This window comes from Mustela lutreola, chromosome 5, assembly GCF_030435805.1.
Source record: "Mustela lutreola isolate mMusLut2 chromosome 5, mMusLut2.pri, whole genome shotgun sequence".
Taxonomy (NCBI): domain Eukaryota; kingdom Metazoa; phylum Chordata; class Mammalia; order Carnivora; family Mustelidae; genus Mustela; species Mustela lutreola.
In genome coordinates, this window is record NC_081294.1 from 145,068,818 (window position 1) to 145,090,059 (window position 21,242).

The 21,242-nt window shown below is 40.5% G+C and overlaps 1 protein-coding gene across 2 annotated transcripts in view; it reads left to right on the plus strand.

Moving 5' to 3' along the window:
- The first annotated feature begins 7,780 nt into the window (after positions 1–7,780).
- The window catches only part of DTWD2 (DTW domain containing 2), a 102,733-nt gene continuing 89,271 nt past the window's right edge, over positions 7,781–21,242 (plus strand). For both annotated transcript variants that reach the window (XM_059175801.1, XM_059175802.1), the window contains exon 1: positions 7,781–8,114. In XM_059175801.1, the coding sequence (XP_059031784.1) occupies positions 7,882–8,114 (233 nt within the window). In that variant the 5' untranslated portion in view covers positions 7,781–7,881. The remainder of the gene's footprint in view (positions 8,115–21,242) is intronic.

Genomic DNA, 21,242 nt, shown 5'->3' on the forward strand with positions numbered 1-21,242 from the left:
GCCTACTTGTGATTTTTGCTGTCAAATAAATAAATAAAATCTTAAAAAAAATTTTTTTTTTAAGTTGTCTCTTCCCCTCCAAACCCAGACCCATTGGTTATTGATCTTTTCTCTCCCAGGGATAGCGATTGCCTTATTTTAGATAAAAGGGCTTGGCTTTTTGCCTGCCTAGGACATGCAAGTTATTGGTTATTTCTTCTGGCTGTCTTTGGAAGTGACTTTGAATCTCAGGGAGTTAGTATACTTTGTACCTTGTTTGGGAGCCCCTCTTCAACCCAAGGGGAGTTAGCAAGTACTGCCAGAAATATTTAAAATTACAACCTTGTCCCCAGAAGGAAGGAAGCACATTGAAGATGATGTACTCGGAGAGGTGCATCAATCCATGTTATTTAAATTACGACCCAATTTTTTGAGAAACTGAGAGTTGCTGTCCTTATATGACAAACCTTTTGCAATGCAAAAATCAGCTCTAGAGGCAATTCAAAATTAAACTATTCCTTTTTCCAACTGCAAAACATCTGTTATCTCAAAAGGCATTTAAATTATCAGCCCTAGGAAAGCAAAGTCCTTCTTGGAGGAAACTGCCTTCTTTCTCTGTCCCTTGAAGTTATGAATCTTGTCATGCCTTTGAAATAGAAACAGCCCCCAAAGACCTGAGACAGTGGGGGAAAAAGGGAAAAGAGGCCTTTTTAAAATAAAAACTCCTAAAAGGGCTCTTGTGCCCAAACTCTAGCACAACCTCCTTAAGATTAATTCCAGAGACAAATACAAATCTTAAAAATCTTCTCCACACATTGAAATAGAAGTTTTAGACATCTAGACAAGTAAACCTAACTTACTCCATCTGCCAGAGAAAGTAATTTAGGACCAACTTCTATAAAGCAGTGAGGTTTGTACCTATTTTATAGCGTGGCTTTCAGTTTAAAGCCAAAGCGGTAAGGTCTCTGTTTGCATCTATATGCTCATATGTGTCTATCTATGTGTGGTAATGTACCCAAACCAATGCGAGTTGCTCCTTGGTGAGTCAGAAACTGCTCCAGGCTGAACAGCCACACAAAGAAGGAAAGCAACAGGGAAGGAGATCACAGGGCATAACTTCCAAACTGTGACTCCCCAAGCAAAGGTGGGTGGATTCCTTGTATTTGGGTAAGGATGATTATTTAGATGGGAAAGCCTGGTCCTCCTATGCAGAGACCTTAAGGAAACCTGCCTAGACACACATCCTATGTTATGCAGATGACACTTGTGCTCCTCCTTTGCTGGGGATTTTAGTATTATAATGAGATAAAAGTACTCACAGGTCGATCCAGAGGTCATTCCATGGTCCACCTACTCCGAGAGGAGTCAGGGGTTTAGCTCGCACTGGTGTGAGTGGCCTGGGCTGGCCGGAGGTAAATTGCTGTTGCTGGAGGGGTGGTTTTGCTTTCCTTTTACCCTGAGTTAAGGGATAAGCTGGAAAGAAGAGCTTAAGGAAGAATGTGGGAGAAAGGTCCTTGAGTGCAAGAAGGTGCACAGTAAAGGTCAGGTCTTGGGGTCCAGCTAGTGACATAACCAAGAAACTAGGAACTGGAGAGAGGATGAACCAGCAGACCTCGAAGACTGGAGACTGCGGGCTGATTTCCAAACCAGTGGAGTACTGTGGCTGCCCATGAGCAGTTACCAACGTGGAATCTGTGGAGAGAAACGAAGGCCAGGGTTTGGGTTACTTGAACTATGCAGTGGAAGCCGATGAGCACACCACTAGCAATTCCCAGCATAGACAATACCAGCAACTGGGGGAGAGTGCAGACTGGAATTGGGGAAAGGACAAAGCCAACAAAGTCTGGCACATGGGGGCAGCAGATATGAATGGGGGTTGTCCTGTGTGGAACTGTGGACTGAATGGGGATGGGGGAGTAGGTGGGGGGGGGGAGGTGGGGACTGGTGTTCTGTTGGAACCTTCTGTCCAGTCTAGACTGACCCATTAGCTGGATGGAAAAGCCAATCAGGAGCTCCAATACAGAGTGAAACTCCAACCAAGAAAGACTCACCAAGGACCCTTGGAAATGGAGAGAAAGACTGAGCTCAGAGAGGGTCGCAGGTTCATTTCTTGTTTCCCAAATGCTGTCACAAGTTCGCTTCAGATTCCCCATGCTGAATCTGCTCTGTTAGACAAGTTAATTTGAAGATATAATGGGCTTTTTAAATCAGTTCCTGAGTCATGCAGTACCCCTATCCTGTAAGTAGAGGGGAGCTCCAAGGGGCTGCAGACAAGGAAACGTTTTTAAAGGCAGAACAAGGGAGCGAGGAAGTCATAAATAATAAAAAAAAAAGGATGATTTCAGGTGAGGTCATCTTCATTTGGGGACAGATGGGTCCTTTAATGTGGATTGGGGGATAGGGAGGGTCCATGTGACAGATGACTTCATTGGTTCTGATCAGACAATTCCTGAACCAGAAAATTACCTGACCAGGTAAGACTACATTTCTAGGGAAGGCTCTAACAGTCACCTACTACTGTTGGACATGAAGCCCCAGTTTGGGGATTTGGCTAAGTGACACCATTTAGGGCTTGTGGTTTTTCTTTCTTTCTTTCTTTTTGTTTCTTTTTAACACTATGGTAGAAGGGGCTGGGGAGAGTTGAATCCTAACAGGAACTCAACCTGCCATTACTGGCTCAAAGGTCCAGAAGATTCTGCCCCAGACATACGGCACTTTAGCATTTTGACTGTTCTGAGTGAAAGATGCTTGAAAGATGGCAAATACAAGAAAAACACTGACCTTCCTTCTTTTGCTTAAAAGGAGATATTCATTCCTATATGAAAGTTGTCCTCTCTATTCCAGAAGGTAAACACATGCTAATCGCCAAGGACAGGAAATTGAGATCAAGAGAAGTCTATACAAACCATCCTCGTTAAAATAATTCTGATCTTGCTTCAGCCTGCCCACAGAGTTGAGTCACTTTCCCACAATCGCCTGTCTTTGTTCAACCTAATGTAAAAGCAAGTTGGTTTCACAACTTCTTTGGGTCCTTGTCCCTTAGAAAGGCTCCCTGGTCATGCAAATCTCTCTTTTTTTTTTTAAGATTTTTTTTTTTAATTTATTTACTGTATAGGCAGAGATCACAAGTAGGTAGTGAGGCAGGCAGAGAGAGGAGGAAGCAGGCTCCCTGCTGAACAGAGAGCCTGATGCGGGGCTCAATCCCAGGACCCTGGGACCATGACCCGAGCCAAAGGTCAGAGGCTCAACCCACTGAGCCAGCCAGGTGTCCCGAAAATCTTTTAAGTAAATATGAATGCTTTTCTCCTATTGGTCTGTCTTGTTGATTTCATTCTCTAAACCTATGAGATGTAGTAAAGGTAACCAACCATTTGCTTCTCCTACAAGTCGAAGAATATGGGTGACATCAAAAAGCTGATAGCCAGGAAGAAAATGACAACCACATGGAACTGAATCCTGCCAATAACCTGAATGATGAGCAAGGAAAGGGAGTCTCCTTTAGAGCCTCCAAAGGAAATGCAACCTTCCATGTAGATTTTAGCCCTATGAGATCTCTATCAGATTTCTAATATACAAACATGTAAGATAATAAATGCGTATTGTTATAAGCCACAAAGTTTATGGTAATCTGTTACAGCATTGACAGAAAGCAAATAACGGCAGGAAATGCAGTTTTACTTCATTGACTGATGGATTAATTTATAGAAAGTACACAGGAGTGGGGAGGAGTGAAGGGGCAGAGAGAGGGAGGGAGAGAGAATCCTAAGCAGGCTCCATGTTAGCCCAGAGCCTGTATTAGGGCTCAACCCTAAGATCCTGAGATCACGACCCTGAGCCGAAATCAAGAGTTGGACACTCACCTGGCTGGGCCACCCAGGTGCCCTCTCTTTATTTCACTTAACTCCAAGTTTATTCAATGCTGGATCTTCATCCTACTGCACTGGCAGGGTATTCAATCCCAGATACTACTGACGCCCTTTCCCTTATCAGTAACATTTAAGGTCTCAAGGATCTTGTGTAGAAACCTCAGGGAGGCCCCTGGAAGTTTTGTCCTCATTTGCTGCCAGTGAGATGCCACTGTTCTTGTCTTCTTGGCTCCAAGTATTCTTTTTTTTTTTTTTTTTTTTTTAGGGAGAAACGTTTTTTTAATAAAGTGAAGACTGGAGAGTCTGGGGAACTGAGCCAAAAACCAAACCAAATATGCAATAACCACAGTGACACATTAACCCTCAACAATAATCACCCTCCTACTACAGTTATTACTTGAAACATGATTCTTTTGGGAGAATGATTCAGAATATTTTACCATATTTAAGTATAATGCAACCTGGTCACAAATACTAAAAGAAAAAAAGAAAGCCAAAGAGGAAAAAAATCAATGATAATGTTTCTAAGTTTCATATTTCCCTCTATTAGATTTAGTTTTGTTTTTATTCATTTAATAATTCTACACATGCTTATATCCAAATTTGTGTCTTCTTAGCCCTTCTTTTCCTATATAACTTGTTCCTTAACACTTCCTCAGGAGTCTCCTTTTCTAAGCTTTTAATTAACATTTCTACTTTCTTCTGATTTCTAATATTAATAGTCGTCCTCTAAAAATGTGGCCATCTTCTAGTAGAAAATAAATATCACCTAAGCGCTTTCAATGCAATTTATTTATTCTTTAGATTGGCTAATATGACTCACCGGTCTAGTGAGTGAATTTGCATGATAATAAGCCATCCATAAATGGCATTTGGCTCCAAGTATTCTGATATTGCAGCAGGATATTTAAAAGCCTGGAAATGGTTCATTTCCTCAAGGCATGCATGAAGTCATTCCCTTATTCCTCCTATCTGGATGTTGCCTCATCTCCTGGGAGCCATGTGGGAGTGGGGGTGGGACTTTGGTTTTTTCTTTTACCAAAAGGGCACTTACCATCCCTAACAACCTGCCCACGCCCCCACCCCATGGTCTGATATTGTGATGTCTCTAATCAGTTTTTACCACTCACTGTCCTGAGGCCAACAACCCAGGTTACCTACTAGGGGCTGGGAGATAAACAATATATAAACTAACACATTAATAGATTATCTTGCAACAATCTTGCTCTCATAAATCAGTAGTATACCTTAAAGGAACTTTTGCTCCCCTTCTTGATGTCTTGGCATTTCTCAGATGTTGGAACACTGATGTCTGTTCTGACTCGAGTCTACCCCAGGATGGTGACCTCACATTAAGTAGCAGCTGCTTGGTAGGTGATACATCTCTTTGGGCTTCTCAAGGTCGGGGTTAACAAACCTGGATATTGGGTGAATGTCTTGCTTTCCAGAGGACAGATGACTCCTCTCCTAGCTCTGGCTGCATCCCTGCTATGTGGGAGTTTTCTTTGATTCTGGTCAACCTCTGGGAGAACAGATTTATCAGAGAAGCCAGGAGAGAGCAAGAGACCATTTATGTGTCTATGGCGATACCCTATGCAAGAAATGACGGGGGCTTAATCAAGGGCAGAAGTAGTAAAAGAGATAAATGATTGGATTTTGGATACTTTGAAGTGTACAGCCAGTAATTGGATTAGTGGGGGTTAAAGGGAAAGCCAAATAGAAGTAGGCTGTCAGGACTGATTTGCCCTCACACACCTCACAGTTGGGAGGAACTTTTAAATGACTTAGAAACTAGAGAAAAGTGTCGAAAGGTTGTCACACGAGAATTTAGTTTTGACAGTTAAAGGATTGGTTCTCCATCCTAGATCTGCAGCAAGTATTTCTTTATTTTCTGATTCACCTCTCTTTCTACAGTCTCTGGATTTTCATGATTTCCCAATTTCAGCTGGCCCATGTGTCAGTTCTTTCTCCCATCCTCCATCCCTCACCAGGTAGGCCTTTCAGCTTTTTTCTCTCTCTTTAGAGTACTCCAAAAGAAAGGACAGGTGCTGTTTCCAGCAGAAAAGAATGCAAAATAATTAAAAACATTAGCTCTGTATTCTATTCATCAGCTTGGTTTTAAGATGGCTGAAAACCTAATACTGAAATAAGTACTTTGTTTGAAGAACTACAATACTGCTCTATTACTGTTAGTGTTGAACCTGCTTTGTTTTGTGTTTAATCCTTCCTGGCTCTGGGATCGAATAATTACGGCCGCACAACTTAGATAACTGATGAAAACTAATTTTTTGTTTAAATGTTCAACAGTGGTAGAAGTCACATACAGTATTAATAAATGAGAAGCATCAGCTCCCAATTTTGGGCAAGTACTATTTCTGCCTTCATTCTGATGAAGTCCCAGAACCTAAGTCAGGTTCGGTGGGGTGAGGAGGTTCGGAGCCTACGACTAAAGAAAGAATTCTTAAGACGTCGTTGGTGCAAAATGGTGGTTTATTAAAGCACGGGGACAGGACCCGTGGGCAGGAAGAGCTGCTGCCCCGGGTTGTGAAGGTGGGCATGTTATATACCCCACGGTTGGGGGGAGGTGGTGAAGGAACGGGAGATTTCAACAGAGTTTTCACATGTTAGGGAGGGCCTACAAGGTGCGGGGCGGGGTGGGGGGGAGGCCTTGCCCTTATGGCCTGATCAATGTCGTCTTTAGGTCAGGCATTAACATCAAGATAATTGGGAGATTCTTGGTGGGGCATTATGATCTGGCTATCATTTACATTCCTTTCTACTCCAGTCTCCTCCAGTTTATGGTGGGAGGGGGACATTAGGGCTTCAGGAACCGAGAGTTATTTGCCTCTGGAAATTTGTGCTATTGATAAGGTAACCTCCCTGTTTAGGTCTCTAGGACATCTTGTAAGGCAAGGGAGATTCCTGTTCTGCAGGATTGCGATCCCTGCAAGTTAACTATTTATCGTTTTATGGCAGTCAGGGGTGCCTGAGGAATGCTACACATATGGAGGGGAGTGGGTGAAGAGGGGGTGCAAGGCACCAGCTTTTGCTTTGTCCTCAGCCAGCCTTCTGCTCCCTCATCAATTCTAAGGTGGACTTCACTTTGGCTTTTCAAAACGCTGCAGGCTGTATTGCTGTTATCCAGGAGCTGCAAATACTATGGCAAAATATTCTTCTTTCCTTTCCATTTCCTTCCTTCTTCCCTCTCTCTCTTTCCTAAAGTAGTTATCTTCTTTCTTTCTTCTTCTTGTAAAGTAGTTATCTTTTGATGGCTTCCCCCACCCCCCGCCCCGCCCCCATCCACCCGTATCTCAGCCCTCCAACTGCTCTCCTGATCTTACGGGCCTCAGATAACTTTAAAACCGCATTTAAGAAACATTTTGAACACTGAGAAAATAAAATTAAAAAAAAATTTGGTGTCTAGTGTAAAATAGTATGCTTGATGCCAAGGAGGAATGCCAAGATATAAGACACAGGACAGAGCTCCCTGCCTGTCTAGAGAAGAGTTTGCATGAACCGGACCAGCTGCGAAACCGGGGGTCAGCCCGTGCAGGCTCTCCTTTGCAGGCCTTCAGCGATCAATCACATCGCTGCTCCAACTGTGGTACGCACGGAACCAGTTTAATTCTCAAAGTGCCGTCCTCAGGTGGAAAATGCAGAATTCCATTTCATTGTCACTTTCAAAGGGGAGACATTAAAGAAGGCGCATTCAGGGTTTGCTCCTGAGAGGTCCGCTGAGGGGTTTCCTATTTTCTGTCCCTGAGAAGCTTACCTATTCGCATCTGCTCCCCGGGACCCCCCCCCCCCCCCACTTCCCTTCCTGGTTCCCAGGTATAATGGCCCACCGAGCACCGACCAATAGGCTCGTCCCAATTCCGCAGCGGGGCGGGACCTCGAGCCTGGGCCTCGGGGACCCGCCCCCCCCGTACGTGGCCTGCGTGCGTGACGCCGCGCGGCGCGAGGCGGTTTCTCCAGCGTGTGGCGCCCCCCGGCGGCAGCGAGGGCTCAATGTGACAGCGGGACCTGAGCGCCGGCCATGGAGCCGCAGAAAGAGGCGCGAACACTCGGGGACCCCGTCGCGCGGTCGTCGGGGCCCTCGAGGTCTCAAACGCCTAAAGACGAGGAGCGGCGGGACGGCGACACAGCGCCGGCGGAGGCTTCCCTGGACGCGGAGGCGGACGGCGCCTTGGCTGACAGCGCCTTTGCGGACGCGCTGTGGGAGCTGCCGGTAGAGCCCGCCGAGCGGAGGCCCGAGTGCAGCCGCTGCAGGTGACCGCGGAACTGGGGGGCGGGGACTAAGGCCGGGGCCGCCTTCGGAGGAGGCTGCAGCGCCCCCTGCCGGGATGGCGGAGGCTCCGGCTCCGGAGGGGATAGCTGCCTCTAGAGGGTCATGGACCTTGGGTTGGCTGGTGACCTTGGGATCACTCACTCTGTGGAAATTGCTGTCACAGCCCTTTAGTAAGGTGCCGTTGATCCAGGTTCATGGGTATTTAGCCTGACTTCCTGCGAGACCCCGAGCGTGTCGCGGGATGAGCAGGTATGCGTTCGCTGTCAGGAATCTTGAGTCTGAAAGGGGAAGCCAGGTTTAATGACAATAATACTTAAAGTAACGAATACTGTTATGCCCAAGTGACGTAGTCATCAAACAGTTTAAAAAAAAAGTAAAAGTAATTAGAGAACAGAGATAACCAGTATTATTTCTGTTACGATTGCCTTTTGAATTCTGACTTCGTTTCGATTTATTGAGCACCTACATTGTGCCAGACATCTGTATGGTGCTGGGAACGCAGGCATGGATCAAACACATGGTCTCTGCCCTCACTGGGGCACTTAGAGTCTGGTGAAGAGACAGTCAGTTACACAGGCAACCCCAGCTAACACGGAATGCTCGCAGTATGCCCAGTTGTTGCAGTGCCTTTCAGGGTGACCTCATGGTGCTGGGGTACTTCAGGATGCAGAGGATTGCTTTCCCTGCCTGTTTGCATCTCATACTGTCTGGATAAACGGTTCTCTTTACCTTGTGGGTGTTCAGGAGTTACTGAATGTCTCCATCTATCACCCATCTTTCTGTTGCCTTCCACAGTTTTAACCCCTTAGATAGTGCCTCTGCTTCCTCATCTGGGCATAGCTCTGCAATTTGTCATCTCATCCTAGGCTCCCAGTAACCTCCCTGCAATGAAACCCAGTGGATCCTTTTCTGTTCACTTTTCACTAGACCTCTTGGCAGCATTCTGCATTTGAATACTGACTTTTTTTAAAAATAGATTTTATTTATTTACTTGACAGAGATCACAAGTAGGCAGAGAGGCAGTCAGAGAGAGAAGGGTAGGCAGGCTCCCTGCTGAGCAGAGAGCCCGATGCGGGGCTCGATCCCAGGACCCTGGGATTATGACTTGAGCGGAAGACAGAGGCTTTAACCCACTGAGCCACCCAGGCGCCCCTGAATACTGACTTCTTTTTAAAAATGTATTTTTTTTTTTTAAAGATTTTGTTTATTTGAGAGAGAATGTGAGTGAGTAAGAGCACAAACAGGGGGAGGGGCAGAGACGGAGAGGCAGACTCCCTGCTGAGCAGGGAGCCCAACAAGGTACTCAATCCCAGGACCCTGGGATCATGAACTGAGCCAAAGGCAGAGGTTTAAACAACCCCAGCTCCCCCCTCCCCCCCTTTTTTTTTTTAAAGAAGATTTTACTTATTTGACCAAGAGAGTAAGAGAACACAGCAGGGGAGGGAATACTAAGTTCTTGGAACACTGTGTATCTCTGGCTTCCTGGTGGTTTATCTGACTTGTCTGTCCTAGTCTTTACCTGTTCTACTCAAAACTCTGAATGTTTGGGCTTCCTCAGTTCTCGATTCTAGATTCTCTACTCTTAGAACCCCACACATTTTCGACAGGCGATCTTACCAGTTTTCATGGGTAAATTATCATCTCTACCCCAATACTTCTAGCCCAGCCCTTTGTCCCAAGCCCCAGACCTGTGCATTCATTTAACCAGTGTTTATTGAATGCTTTGCAAATTCTTGGTAATACAGTGGAGTGTGTGCCTGCCTGGGATAATCAGTCTGTTACTGGCTGCAGATTATAAACCAGCAACCAAATATGTAATTACAGAATGGAAAACAAACAACAAACCAGCAGTGAAGCAAAGGAATGGGATGTTGTGACAGAAAATCACAGGATGGTGTCAGGAAATATTTCTGAGGTGGTAGCATTTATACTGAGATTTGAAAGATGAGAAGGATCCAGCCAGGAGAAAGGCATTCTGTGAAGGAAAAGACGGACAGCCTGGTTTCATGTGTTTACCACTTGACTACTTGGAGTATCCTTCCTTGGACGTTTTGATCTTTTCCCAGGATTGGATTGTAAGATCTCAAAGGAAGGGATCTTGAGTGTAAGAATCTTTTTATATCTCCCAAGTATCCTATTGAAAGTAGACACTCCGTTTAGACTTTTGAGGAGGATAAGTAATTTGTGTCTGTAAGGGACTGCATATATGAACAGAAGGGGTGTGTGAGTACATTTTATTTAAACACACTCCCTAGAGGTGTTAGGAGGTAACACTTAACAATGCTGCAAAGAGGTCTCAATAGGGTACTGATAAATCCAAGGCTGAATTATCATGCTAGCTTTGTCATGTAGTTTCTAGTTGATTCAGACCTGCTAATTACAAATCTGTATACAGTTTTTTTTTTTTTTCTTTTTAAAGAAAATGAGTCTACTACATTTAGCAACGATTTGTAGTTTTTCTGGTCTGTTCCCCCCTCCACTTAATAGACTTTATTTTTTAGAGAAGTCTTGGATTCATGGCAAAATTGAGTGGAAGGAGAGGAGACCTCCTCTGTATCCTCTGCCCTCATTTGCTTCCCCCCCTTACCAGCATCCCCTGCCAGAGTAGTACACTGCTAAATTAGTTGAACATCATCATAATTCGGTGTCCACAGTTTTACATTACAGGTTTATTCTTGGTGTTGTATATGTTTTGCTTTTGGATTATTTTATAATCATATATATCTCCACTATTATAGTATATCATGGATTATTTTCACTGCCATAAAAATTCTCTTTGCGCTGTCTTTTTATCCCTCTTTACACATTAATCTGCTTTCTAAAAAATAAAAATGACTTGGATTTTAGCTTGTTTTCAATTATATTTAGTTAATATTTTAGGATTACGATTTATTCCAGTGTTTCTGCACTTTGCATTTTCTTATTTATTTATTTATTTGAAAGACAGAGATCACAAATGGGCAGAGAGGCAGGCGGGTGAGGAGGGGGAGCAGGATCCCTGATGAGCAGAGAGCCCAATGTGGGGCTCATACCCAGGACCCTGGGATCATCACCTGAGCTGAAGGCAGAAGCTTTAACCCACTGAGCCACCCAGGAGCCCCTGCACTTTGCATTTTCTAGTGAAATTTTGTACCTTTAAAGCTGTTCTCACCCTTGGCATAGTATGCATTTTATTTATTCTAATAGGTTATATTACAGTTCTAGAAATATGGGAATATTTAGGTGTTATTAGTAATATATAAGCTAGTTGATGCATCTTTATATTCTATTTCATTAAGCTTTTGGAGTTTTACTAGTTCCTTGGGTGAATATCTACATTAAGCTTGTAATAGTTATACATTAAAATTTTTTAAAAGATTTTTATTTATTTATTTGACAGAGATCACAGGTAGGCAGACAGGCAGGAAGAGAGAGAGCAGAGGAAGCAGGCTCTGTCTCAGGACCCTGAGGTCATGACCTGAGCCGAAGGCAGAGGCTCAACCCACTGAGCCACCCAGGCACCCTAATAGTTATTAAAACAAAAATGCATTCATTGAGTTGAGTGATCAGCAAGTTATAATTATTTAGCCATTTACTTAAAACCATATTCATTTCTCTAAACATACTACTATAATTGTCATAACCTAGTGAGTTCCAAAAATTGGTTTTATTTAGGCAGTACAAACTCAGGTTAACTTCAGAACAGACTCTTACTAGTTGGAAATACAATCTCTTGTAAACATGAATAGGATATTTTTTTAAAAGATCCCAAACTGATTTGTTATTATAACTGGATATCTATTTCATTAGCAGGATGTACAGAGGCACAGCGTAGAGAGAGGAGTGTCTTTGGAGAATGTGGTGGAAAGGAGGGAGAGGAGAGAGCTGTAGAGAGTAATATTGGTTGTACTGAGAAGGGCCAGGTGAGTTATGTTAGGGAGGGTAAGAGGAATTCAGCCTAATGTACTTGGATCCAACATACCAATCACAGGAATATTTTTTTATTTGGGTGGTTGTCATAAGTGTGACTTCACTAGGTAACTTTTAGCTGTAATAATTTATATTCTGTTTTATCAAAAATTGCAGATGATTGGTGATACAATGTTAAAAGTCTTGACTGGGAAGAATTGGAGCCTCATTCTAGTAAAGATGCTAGGATCTTAATTATACTCTCATATCTTCTAGAGATGCTGCTATGAGCCTGAGGGTAAGAGTTAGCACTGAGAAATCACTGGTCCTTAGAATAATGGAATAATGTCAAAACATGCAGTATTTTTTAATTGAGGGAGGGAAACAGCATCAGGGGCATGTACACAGACTGACACAGATAAGCTCTGAGATAGAATTTTTTTCTCTTCAATGCTTTCTTCCCCCCAAAGTACAAAATTGTAAGGATTATAAACCACACCAGTATACTTAGCACACATTTATTAAGCACTGACCATGTGCAGGTTACCAACAGGCCTAGGTATTTTGTCTGCAAGGTTTTATTTATTTCTCCGAACAACAATTCTAGAGTTATAGTGTTAGCTTTATTTTATTTTTTATTTAAAAATATTTTTTAAAGTTTTTTATTTATTTACCTAATCTCTGCACCTCATGTGAGACTTGAACTCATGACCCTGAGATCAAGAGTCACACACTCCTCTGACTGAGCCAGCCAGGTGCCCCTATAATGTTAGGTATTAAACGATGAGGCGATGTAACACCCAAGAAACAAATAATTATATTAAAATGGGCAGAGGACCTAAATAGATAATTTTCACACAAGACATAGAAATGGCCAACACACACATGAAAAGATGATCAAATCACTCATCATCAGGGAAATACAAATAAAAAACCACAATAAGATATCACTTTATAGCCTTCAGAAGGGCTAGAATCAAAAAGTCGAGAAATAGCAAGTAGGGTGAGGATATGGAGAAAGGGAACACTTGTGCATGCTGGTAGGCATGTAAATTGATGTAGGTGCTGTGGAAAACAGTATGGAAGTGCCTCAAATTAATTAATTTAATTAATTAATTAATTTTTAAAGTAGGCTCCACATGCAGCGTGGGGCTTGAACTTTGCAACCCTGAGATCGGGAGTCCCATGCCGTACTGACCGAGTTAGCCAGGTGTCCTGATTTCCATATATATATATATATTTAATATATTATTTATTTATTTATTTGACAGACAGAGATCACAAGTAGTCAGAAAGGCAGGCAGAGAGAGAGGAGGAAGCAGGCTCCCTGTCAAGCAGAGAGCCCGATGTGGGGCTCGATCCTAGGACCCTGGGATCATAACCTGAGCCAAAGGCAGAGGCTTTAAACCACTGAGTCACCCAGGTGCCCCCTGATTTCCATATTTTTAAAGCTGAACTATGTTTACTTCATGCTTAGTAACAAGATGCCCAAGCTTTAGTATTCTCTAGCTCCTTTTCTTTAAAAAAGAAAAAAAGAGAGAGAGAGATGTAATTTACATATAACATTGTGTAGGTTTAAGCTACACAATGTGTGGATTTAATACATTTAGAAAATGTAGTACAATTAACACTGGCAGCTTGGAACGCGTAATTATTCTATCTTTTTTTCTTGTGAGAAGATTTAAGATCTAGTCTCTTAGAAAATTTGAAGTGTTCTAGGTTTCTATCTTTTTACAACATCTAGCTCCTTTGTTCCGTGGCTTAACCTTTCTTTATTCTTTAGGTTTGCATATTCTGGAGAAACAACTGGTGGGGATAAAATCAGGAGAAAGGGGAGGTGGGACACTACAGGTGTTTAAGAAGAATGCAAGAGCCACACATCAGCGGCCAACAGATGTTTGTTTTGAACTAGTATTTTGTGTTTCTAAATTAGTTCTAACAGGTAAAAGTCCAGATGTTTTATTTAAAAAAAAAAAAAGCAGATTTCTGGCTTTTGTCAGGATAGGAAGACCTAGCAGGTCAGGGACCACCTTTTGGAGCAGTAGCTGGTTGAGCTAAGCACTGATCATGACGTTGGGTTGGGTGTGATCTGTTCAGGGCACCACAGCTCCTAGCTGTGACCTCCACTGCTTTTTCATTCTAGGTCTCATGTACAGCATTATGGCTGGTCTGCTTAAACAGCAGGGTAAATCAGCCTACAAGTATGGTAGGTACAAGTGAAAAATGGTGATTCCCAAGGCAGTTAGTTTAGAATATATTAAGGCGCCTGCGTGGCTCTGTTGGTTAACAAACTTCCTTTGGCTCAGGTCATGATCTTGGGGGCCCAGGACCAAGTCCCACATTGGGCTCCCTGCTCAGTGAGGAGACTGTTTCTCCCTCTGACCTCTCCCATCTCACGCTCTCTCTCTCTAATAAATAAAATCTTAAAAAAAAAGTATATTAAAAATGTTGAATTGGTATCAGCCCTTAGGTTTAGAAAACAGACTACTTTGGTAAATTTAAAATCAACTAGATTCTTCATGATGATTTTTAGAGTAAAAAGGTAGATAATTTGAAAATTTAATTCTTTGTTTGCATCAAAAGTATCATGTTCCCAAGAGAAAAGTATTAAGTTAATTTGTTCTTTCCTGTTGGTATAGAAAATATGTTTATTCTTTGAAGTCATTCATTTGTAATATATGTGGAAAGCTAACTGATTTACAAATTACTGTGCTGGCTAATCTTATGTTCAAAGTTGAACAAAGATGATATATGTCAAGAGGGATTTTTTTTTCTTAATTAAGTCTCCAAAGAGGAGTGACCAGTTTTTAAAAAGCACATTAGAGCTTTCTAAATGTTTGATTTATTTTCCCCAAGAAAGAAAAATAAGAATTATATCATTACCCTCTGATGGATAGAAGTTTTCTTCAAAGAACATCAAAGCACATTAATTTTTAAAGTACATTTGCCCCAAATTAATAATTCATTGTTCTGTTCATGCTTATATATAGAGAGAAAATATTCAGAAATAGTCTTGTCTAAAATTTGGTATTATTTAAAAAGGGCCCACAGGTTACAAAGTGCTTTTACATGTACATTTTTATTTAGTACATGAGAGACAACTTTGTGATTTAAATAGTCATTCCTTTTTATAGACTCTCAAGGTGAGGAGACTAGTAAGATGCAGACTGCATTAGCTTTCATACTTCTGTTACTATATACCACATAATAAAGGATTGTATTGAAGTGAACAGTATGACTACCCTTGTTTTCCTGCTACATATAAAAATACTTCCAGGGAGGTGTTTCTTTGTGGATTTCGAATCCATAGATTCTGTTCTTTTCCCATTTTCTTGGCTATTGTTAGTTATTTTGGGATGAGGGCTTTTAAATTCCTGTCTTTTTTAAGGTTGAGCTTTTATTTCTTGAATCCTTAACCTGGCTAAGGTCAGCTTCTTCTGTTGGGAAGTCCTCATTTTTCAGTCACAAAGACAAATTTGAAGATGTTACTGATAGGGATTTATTTTGTTTTCCCCTGTTGAGTTTTTTGTTTGTTTGCTTTGTCTTCTGGTTTTCTCTTCTGGAAGCCTCATGGGAAGGCTGTGGGGAAAAAGACAGCGGTGAAGTGAAGTAACAAGTCTTCTAGAGTTACTCAGGGGAGAAAAAATAAAAAGATAGAAAATGAGTCTCAGGACTTTGCAAAGGTTAAGAGGGATTATCCTGTGGAAGGAATATCTGACCTATTGTCTATGTAGACATGTTACTTGGCAGGCTGCTCTTTCTTTCTTTCCTTTTTAAAAAATACTTGTGCTAATATAGACATAATATTGTAAAATTTTAATGGTTTTTAACTGTATAGCTCAGAGTCATGACATATATTCATAATGTTGTTGTATAACCATCACTGCTATCTATACACCAGACTCTTTCCTCATCTTTGGCATTAACTGTGTACCCACTAAATAACCACTTCCCATCTCCCATCCCCTGCTGCCCAGCCTCTGGTAACTTCTCTTATAATCTCTATTTTTGTGACTTTGCTTATTTCAGATCCTTCATATAACATACAATATTTATCCTTCTGTTTCTAACATTTTACTTAGAATAATGTTTTCAAGTTCCATCCATATTGTAGCCTATCAAAATTTCTTTCCTTTCTATGGCTGAATTGTATGTGTATATCACTTTTGTTTATCCATTATTCATTTTCTTTTTTTTTTTTTTTTTTTTTTTTTTTTTTTTTTTTTTTTAAGATTTTATTTATTTATTTGACAGAGAGAGATCACAGCAGGCAGAGAGGCAGGCAGAGAGAGGGGAAGGGAAGGAAGCAGGCCCCTGCTGAGCAGAGAGCCCGATGCGGGACTCGATCCCAGGACCCTGAGATCATGACCTGAGCCGAAGGCAGCGGCTTAACCCACTGAGCCACCCAGGCACCCCATTATTCATTTTCTTTGCTTCTCTATTACCCACTCACTTGTTGATCGACACCTGTGAATAGTACTGCTATGAACATTGCTACACCAGTATCTGTTCTAGTTACTGTTTTTAATTTTGGGGGTATATATTCCTAAGAGTGGAATTTCTGGGTCATATGGTAGTTCTCTGTTTACCATTCTGAGGAATTTCCAAATTGTTTTCTAACTTCTTTTCAACAGAGGTCATTCGATTTCTAACATCTGGGTGTGCTCCTGATGTTCCTTTCCTGGAGATCTTCCATGCTCGTATTTCAGGTAGAGAACGGAGTCCCGGCTCCAGTGTAGTTTCCAAAGCCTGGTGTATCTTTTCCTCCACTATATCCACCCCATACCCTCTTCTTCAGCTACCTGGAACTAGTCCCCTTATAACAGGTGCTTTTTATGTTCTGCTTTATGCCTTTGTTCTGTTATTCCCTTTGTATTAAATGTTCTTCCCTCATGCCTGCTGTCTGAGATGCTACTCTGTTTCGGGGTCCAGCTCAAATACCATCTTGCCTGTCTTTAAAGTTTGAATTGTTTGTTCTTTTGACTTAAGTCTGTTTCTCCATGGTTCTACTAGCTTCTTGTGGCCCCGGCCTTTTCCTGCTCCTTGTGTCTAACCATATATCCTTAATTACTGTAGACATTTTGGACTGGAGAATTAAAAAAAAATGTTTTGGTTTTTACCTTTTGCTTCTTGGTCATCTCTTTCAGACTCTTAGGTTTATTTGCTTATCACCAAGTGTCTTAATGCTAGTGCTAGGCCTTCTGGGGCTAGGGAAGCTAGGTTGAATTATGTGGTATAACTTTTCATTGATCATTAAATTTTGGAATTAGAACTCTGTTTTCTTAACTCTGTTTTCTTAAGAAAGCTACAGAACCTTTCTAAGCCTTGCTTTCATGACCTGTAAATTAGAACAATAATACCTCGAATCTCTGACAGGTTTTTGAGATTGAATGAAGGTATTTAGCATAGTGCTTGTAACTTCAAAGTGTGCAATTAACTACAAATTCTTCCTCCTTAGGGGGTGCCAGGGTGGTTCTGTTGGATTTCAGCTGAGGTCATAATGTCAGGGTCCTGAGATTGAGCCCTAGGTTGTGCTCTGTGCTCAGTTTGGAAGAGTCTGCTTGAGATTCCCCTCTCCTGGCCCACCCACCACTTACTTACTGCGTGTGCCCTCGCACTCTCTCTCAAATTACAAATCTTTAAGAACTAATTCTTCCTCTCTACTTTTCCCATTTGTTCTTTTATTTCTTTTTCTTCCTTTCTCCTCATCTCTCTTCTCCTTCCCCCTTTTCCCTATTCCCCTCTTTTCTCTCTTTCTTTTCCTCCTCCATGAAATAACCATTATTATTTATGAAATTGGTCTCTTTTGCTGTTAGTTAACTTTTTCCAGGTTAGAGTAGTTTTTCTAGATTCAGAGATTAAGGGGAAGTAAATAATTTTACATGTATTGTGCTGTAGGTCACCATTAATAAATTGCCTCATGATGGAGATTTTGTCATCCTGGGGCTTTCAAAAGTATTCATTTTCCAGCTACAGATAAATGTTACATTGATGACAAACACTTTTTGAACTACATCAAAATCAGTGGCTTATTCCATAACATCATTATATTCTCTTAAATATTTAAGTATTAAGTATTTAAGTAAATATTTAAGTTAAACCTGATATTTTCTCTTTTATATCAAAGAAAATTCTCTGGGGTGCCTGGGTGGCTCTGCCTTCGGCTCAGGTCATGATCCCAGGGTCCTGGGATCGAGCTCTGCATCGGGCTCCCTGCTTGGTGGGGAGCCTGCTTCTCTCTCTCCCTCTGCTGCTCCCCACTGTTTTCTCTTTTTTTCTCTCTCTCTCTCAAATAAATAAATAAAATCTTTAAAAAAAATTCTCAGGTCTCTTGAGAATTTATACAAAATTTTTATTTGTATAAAATTTTGAGGAATACTTCCTTATTGAATCAGCTACATAAAAATCTGTATTTTAAAATATAGTTTTTAGGAATGGAAAGGAGAGGAAAGAATAAACAAAATGAAAATGTTTCCTAGTAAAATGGTCTCTTAAGTCTATGCTATGCTTTATAAAATTTCTCTAATGAGGATAGCTGGTCCTTGGGACCACTTTAGTGTTTGATTCCTTGCTTGTCAGGATGGGCATTCATGCAATTCTCTTTCCTTTGTTAGTGGATAATAAACAGGATTCTGATACACACAGACTTTGAGGTTTACTTTGATAAATCATGTGGATATTCTTTGTTCATTCAATTATTATTCATTCAATACCCAATTTCCAATAAATGCACAGCTTGGGCCATAGGAAATGATTGAGAGATTGTTTCCTTTAAAATTTCTAGTGAACTGAGTGTGAGAGCAAATTTATCTAACTAATATTTAAGAAAGATTATGAAAGTATAAAACAAAAGTTTACAGAGGAAAGAGTGACTTAATTTGCTACTAAGAAAGATGTTTTGCCATTTTTTTGGTAACAATTTATATTTCTGTAGGACAGGAGAAAGTGGAAAGTAAATAATAGGACAATTGAATATAGATGATTACTTTATGATTACTTAAGACTCTCAGTCTTAGTTGACCTGTCACTTTGCCTTTGCAGTTTTAGTAGGGGCTTTATATAGCTGATGTATATAGTCATTTCTCTGAGTGTAAGGCTTTGTTGTCCTGACATCTGGCTCCTCTTAAGCCTTCTTTAATTGTAATGAAATTTACTAAAAAAATTTTTGATTATAGTTCCTATCGTTGGAACAAGCTTCTTTCTTGGCCATTGATTCCTGAATTAGTTTGATTATATACCACAGTTAGTTAAAAAATTTAGGATGAAATTCTAATAGCCAGACATATTTATCCACGTATATTTGTACTTATTATATAATAATGTATGGGGTGCCCCATAAAACACACACACAGAAAAAGATTTTAAAAAGAAAGAGGCAATCATGAATTAAACCACTTAAAAATGTTTCGCTTACTGTGGTGAAGTCATGCTACTATTATCCATTAGGTCGAGGCATAAGGCATGTGTTTGGTGAAGTTCATTGTTAAAGATAATAAGATATGAATCCACAGTTTAGCTAATCTTTATACTGTTTTTTAAAGTTACTTAGTTGTAAACTAACAAAACAGTAGAACAGATCAATGAAACCAGGAGCTGCTTCTTTGAAAAGAACCCACAATCAAGTGGGAAGTATTTCCAGGTTGTTCCAGTGTGGCTCAGTATTTGGAAATCAATCAATATGATACAGCACATCAATAAAAGAAAGGATAAAAATCACATGATCATGTTATTAAATGAGGACAAAGCATGTGACAACGTACAACATCCATTCATGATAAAACCCCTCAACAAAGTAGGTTGAGAAGGAACATAACTAACAAAGGCCTTATATAAAAAACCCACAGCTAACATACTCAGTGGGGAAAGACTGAGAGCTTTTCTCCTGAGGTGAGGAACAGGTCAAGGATGTGCATTTTTACCACTGTTATTCAGCAAGTACTGGACGTCCTAGCTACAACAGTCAGACAGGAGAAAGAAATTAAAGGCATACGCATTTGTGAGGAAGAAGTAAAACTTTCATTCTTTGCAGGTGACATGATATTATATATAGAAAACCCCAAACACTTCGCCAAAAACCTCTAGAACTGATAAATGAATTCAGTAAAGTCTAGGATACAAAATCAATGTACAGAAATGTTGAATTTCTATATACTAATAATAAAGCGGCAGAAAGAGAAATTAAGAAAACAATCCCACTTACAATAGCACCAAAGATAATAAAATGCCTAAGTAAACTTAGGAGTAAACTTAACTAAGGGGGGGTGAAAGACCTGTACTCTGAAAACTATAAAACATTGATGAAAGAAATTGAAGATAACAACAAAGAAATGGATTCCTTGCTCAAGAATTTGTGGGTGCCACTGTTAACACTTCATGTTAAGAGGAAGGCCTCTTTTTCTATCAGGATATCATGTATCCTAACACATTACCATATGACATATCAGCCCAAGGAGGAAGCGTTATTCCATATAATAAATATTAGTAACGCTTAATTCAAAGTAAAAATGGTAATGACCCATTGGATCGTTTTATTTAATCCACTTTGGAAATCACTGCTGTAGACATTCCCTCTGGGGCACAGGTTTCTGGAAGGTCTCATCTAAAGAGATTCTTTTACAGAGTTACTTTCTCTCTCTCTCTTTAAAAAATTTTTTTAAATTAACATAATGTATTATTAGCCCCAGGGGTACGGGTCTGGGAATTGCCAGGGTTACACGCTTCACAGCACTCACCATAGCACACACCCTCCCCAATGTCCATAACCCCACCACCCTCTCCCTGCCCCGCCAACCCTCAGTTTGTTTTGTGAGATTGAGTCTCTTATGGTTTGTCTCCCTCCTGATCCCGTCTTGTTTCATTTATTTACTTTCTCTTTTCTAACAGTGATTCTCTTTTCTTTCTAAGCTTAGCCTTCCTCTACTCTTAGAAGTTATAAAACAAGGTAGTGATAAAAGAGACCCTGGTGGACATGAGAGTATATTTTTATATATACTTGAAGTAGTCAGACATGGTAGATGTTACCTTTTTTTAAATACCCTTTAGGATGTGAAAATTTATTTAACATTGTATTTATTATATAAAAATCCAATTATAATATATATATCTTAAAATTTTTATTTATTTTTAAATTTCTTTTCAGTATAATTATAATATATTAATAATGAAGAGCTGTTTCTTCTTTCATTGGTTATATATTGAATATAGTTTAAGAAATTTGAAAA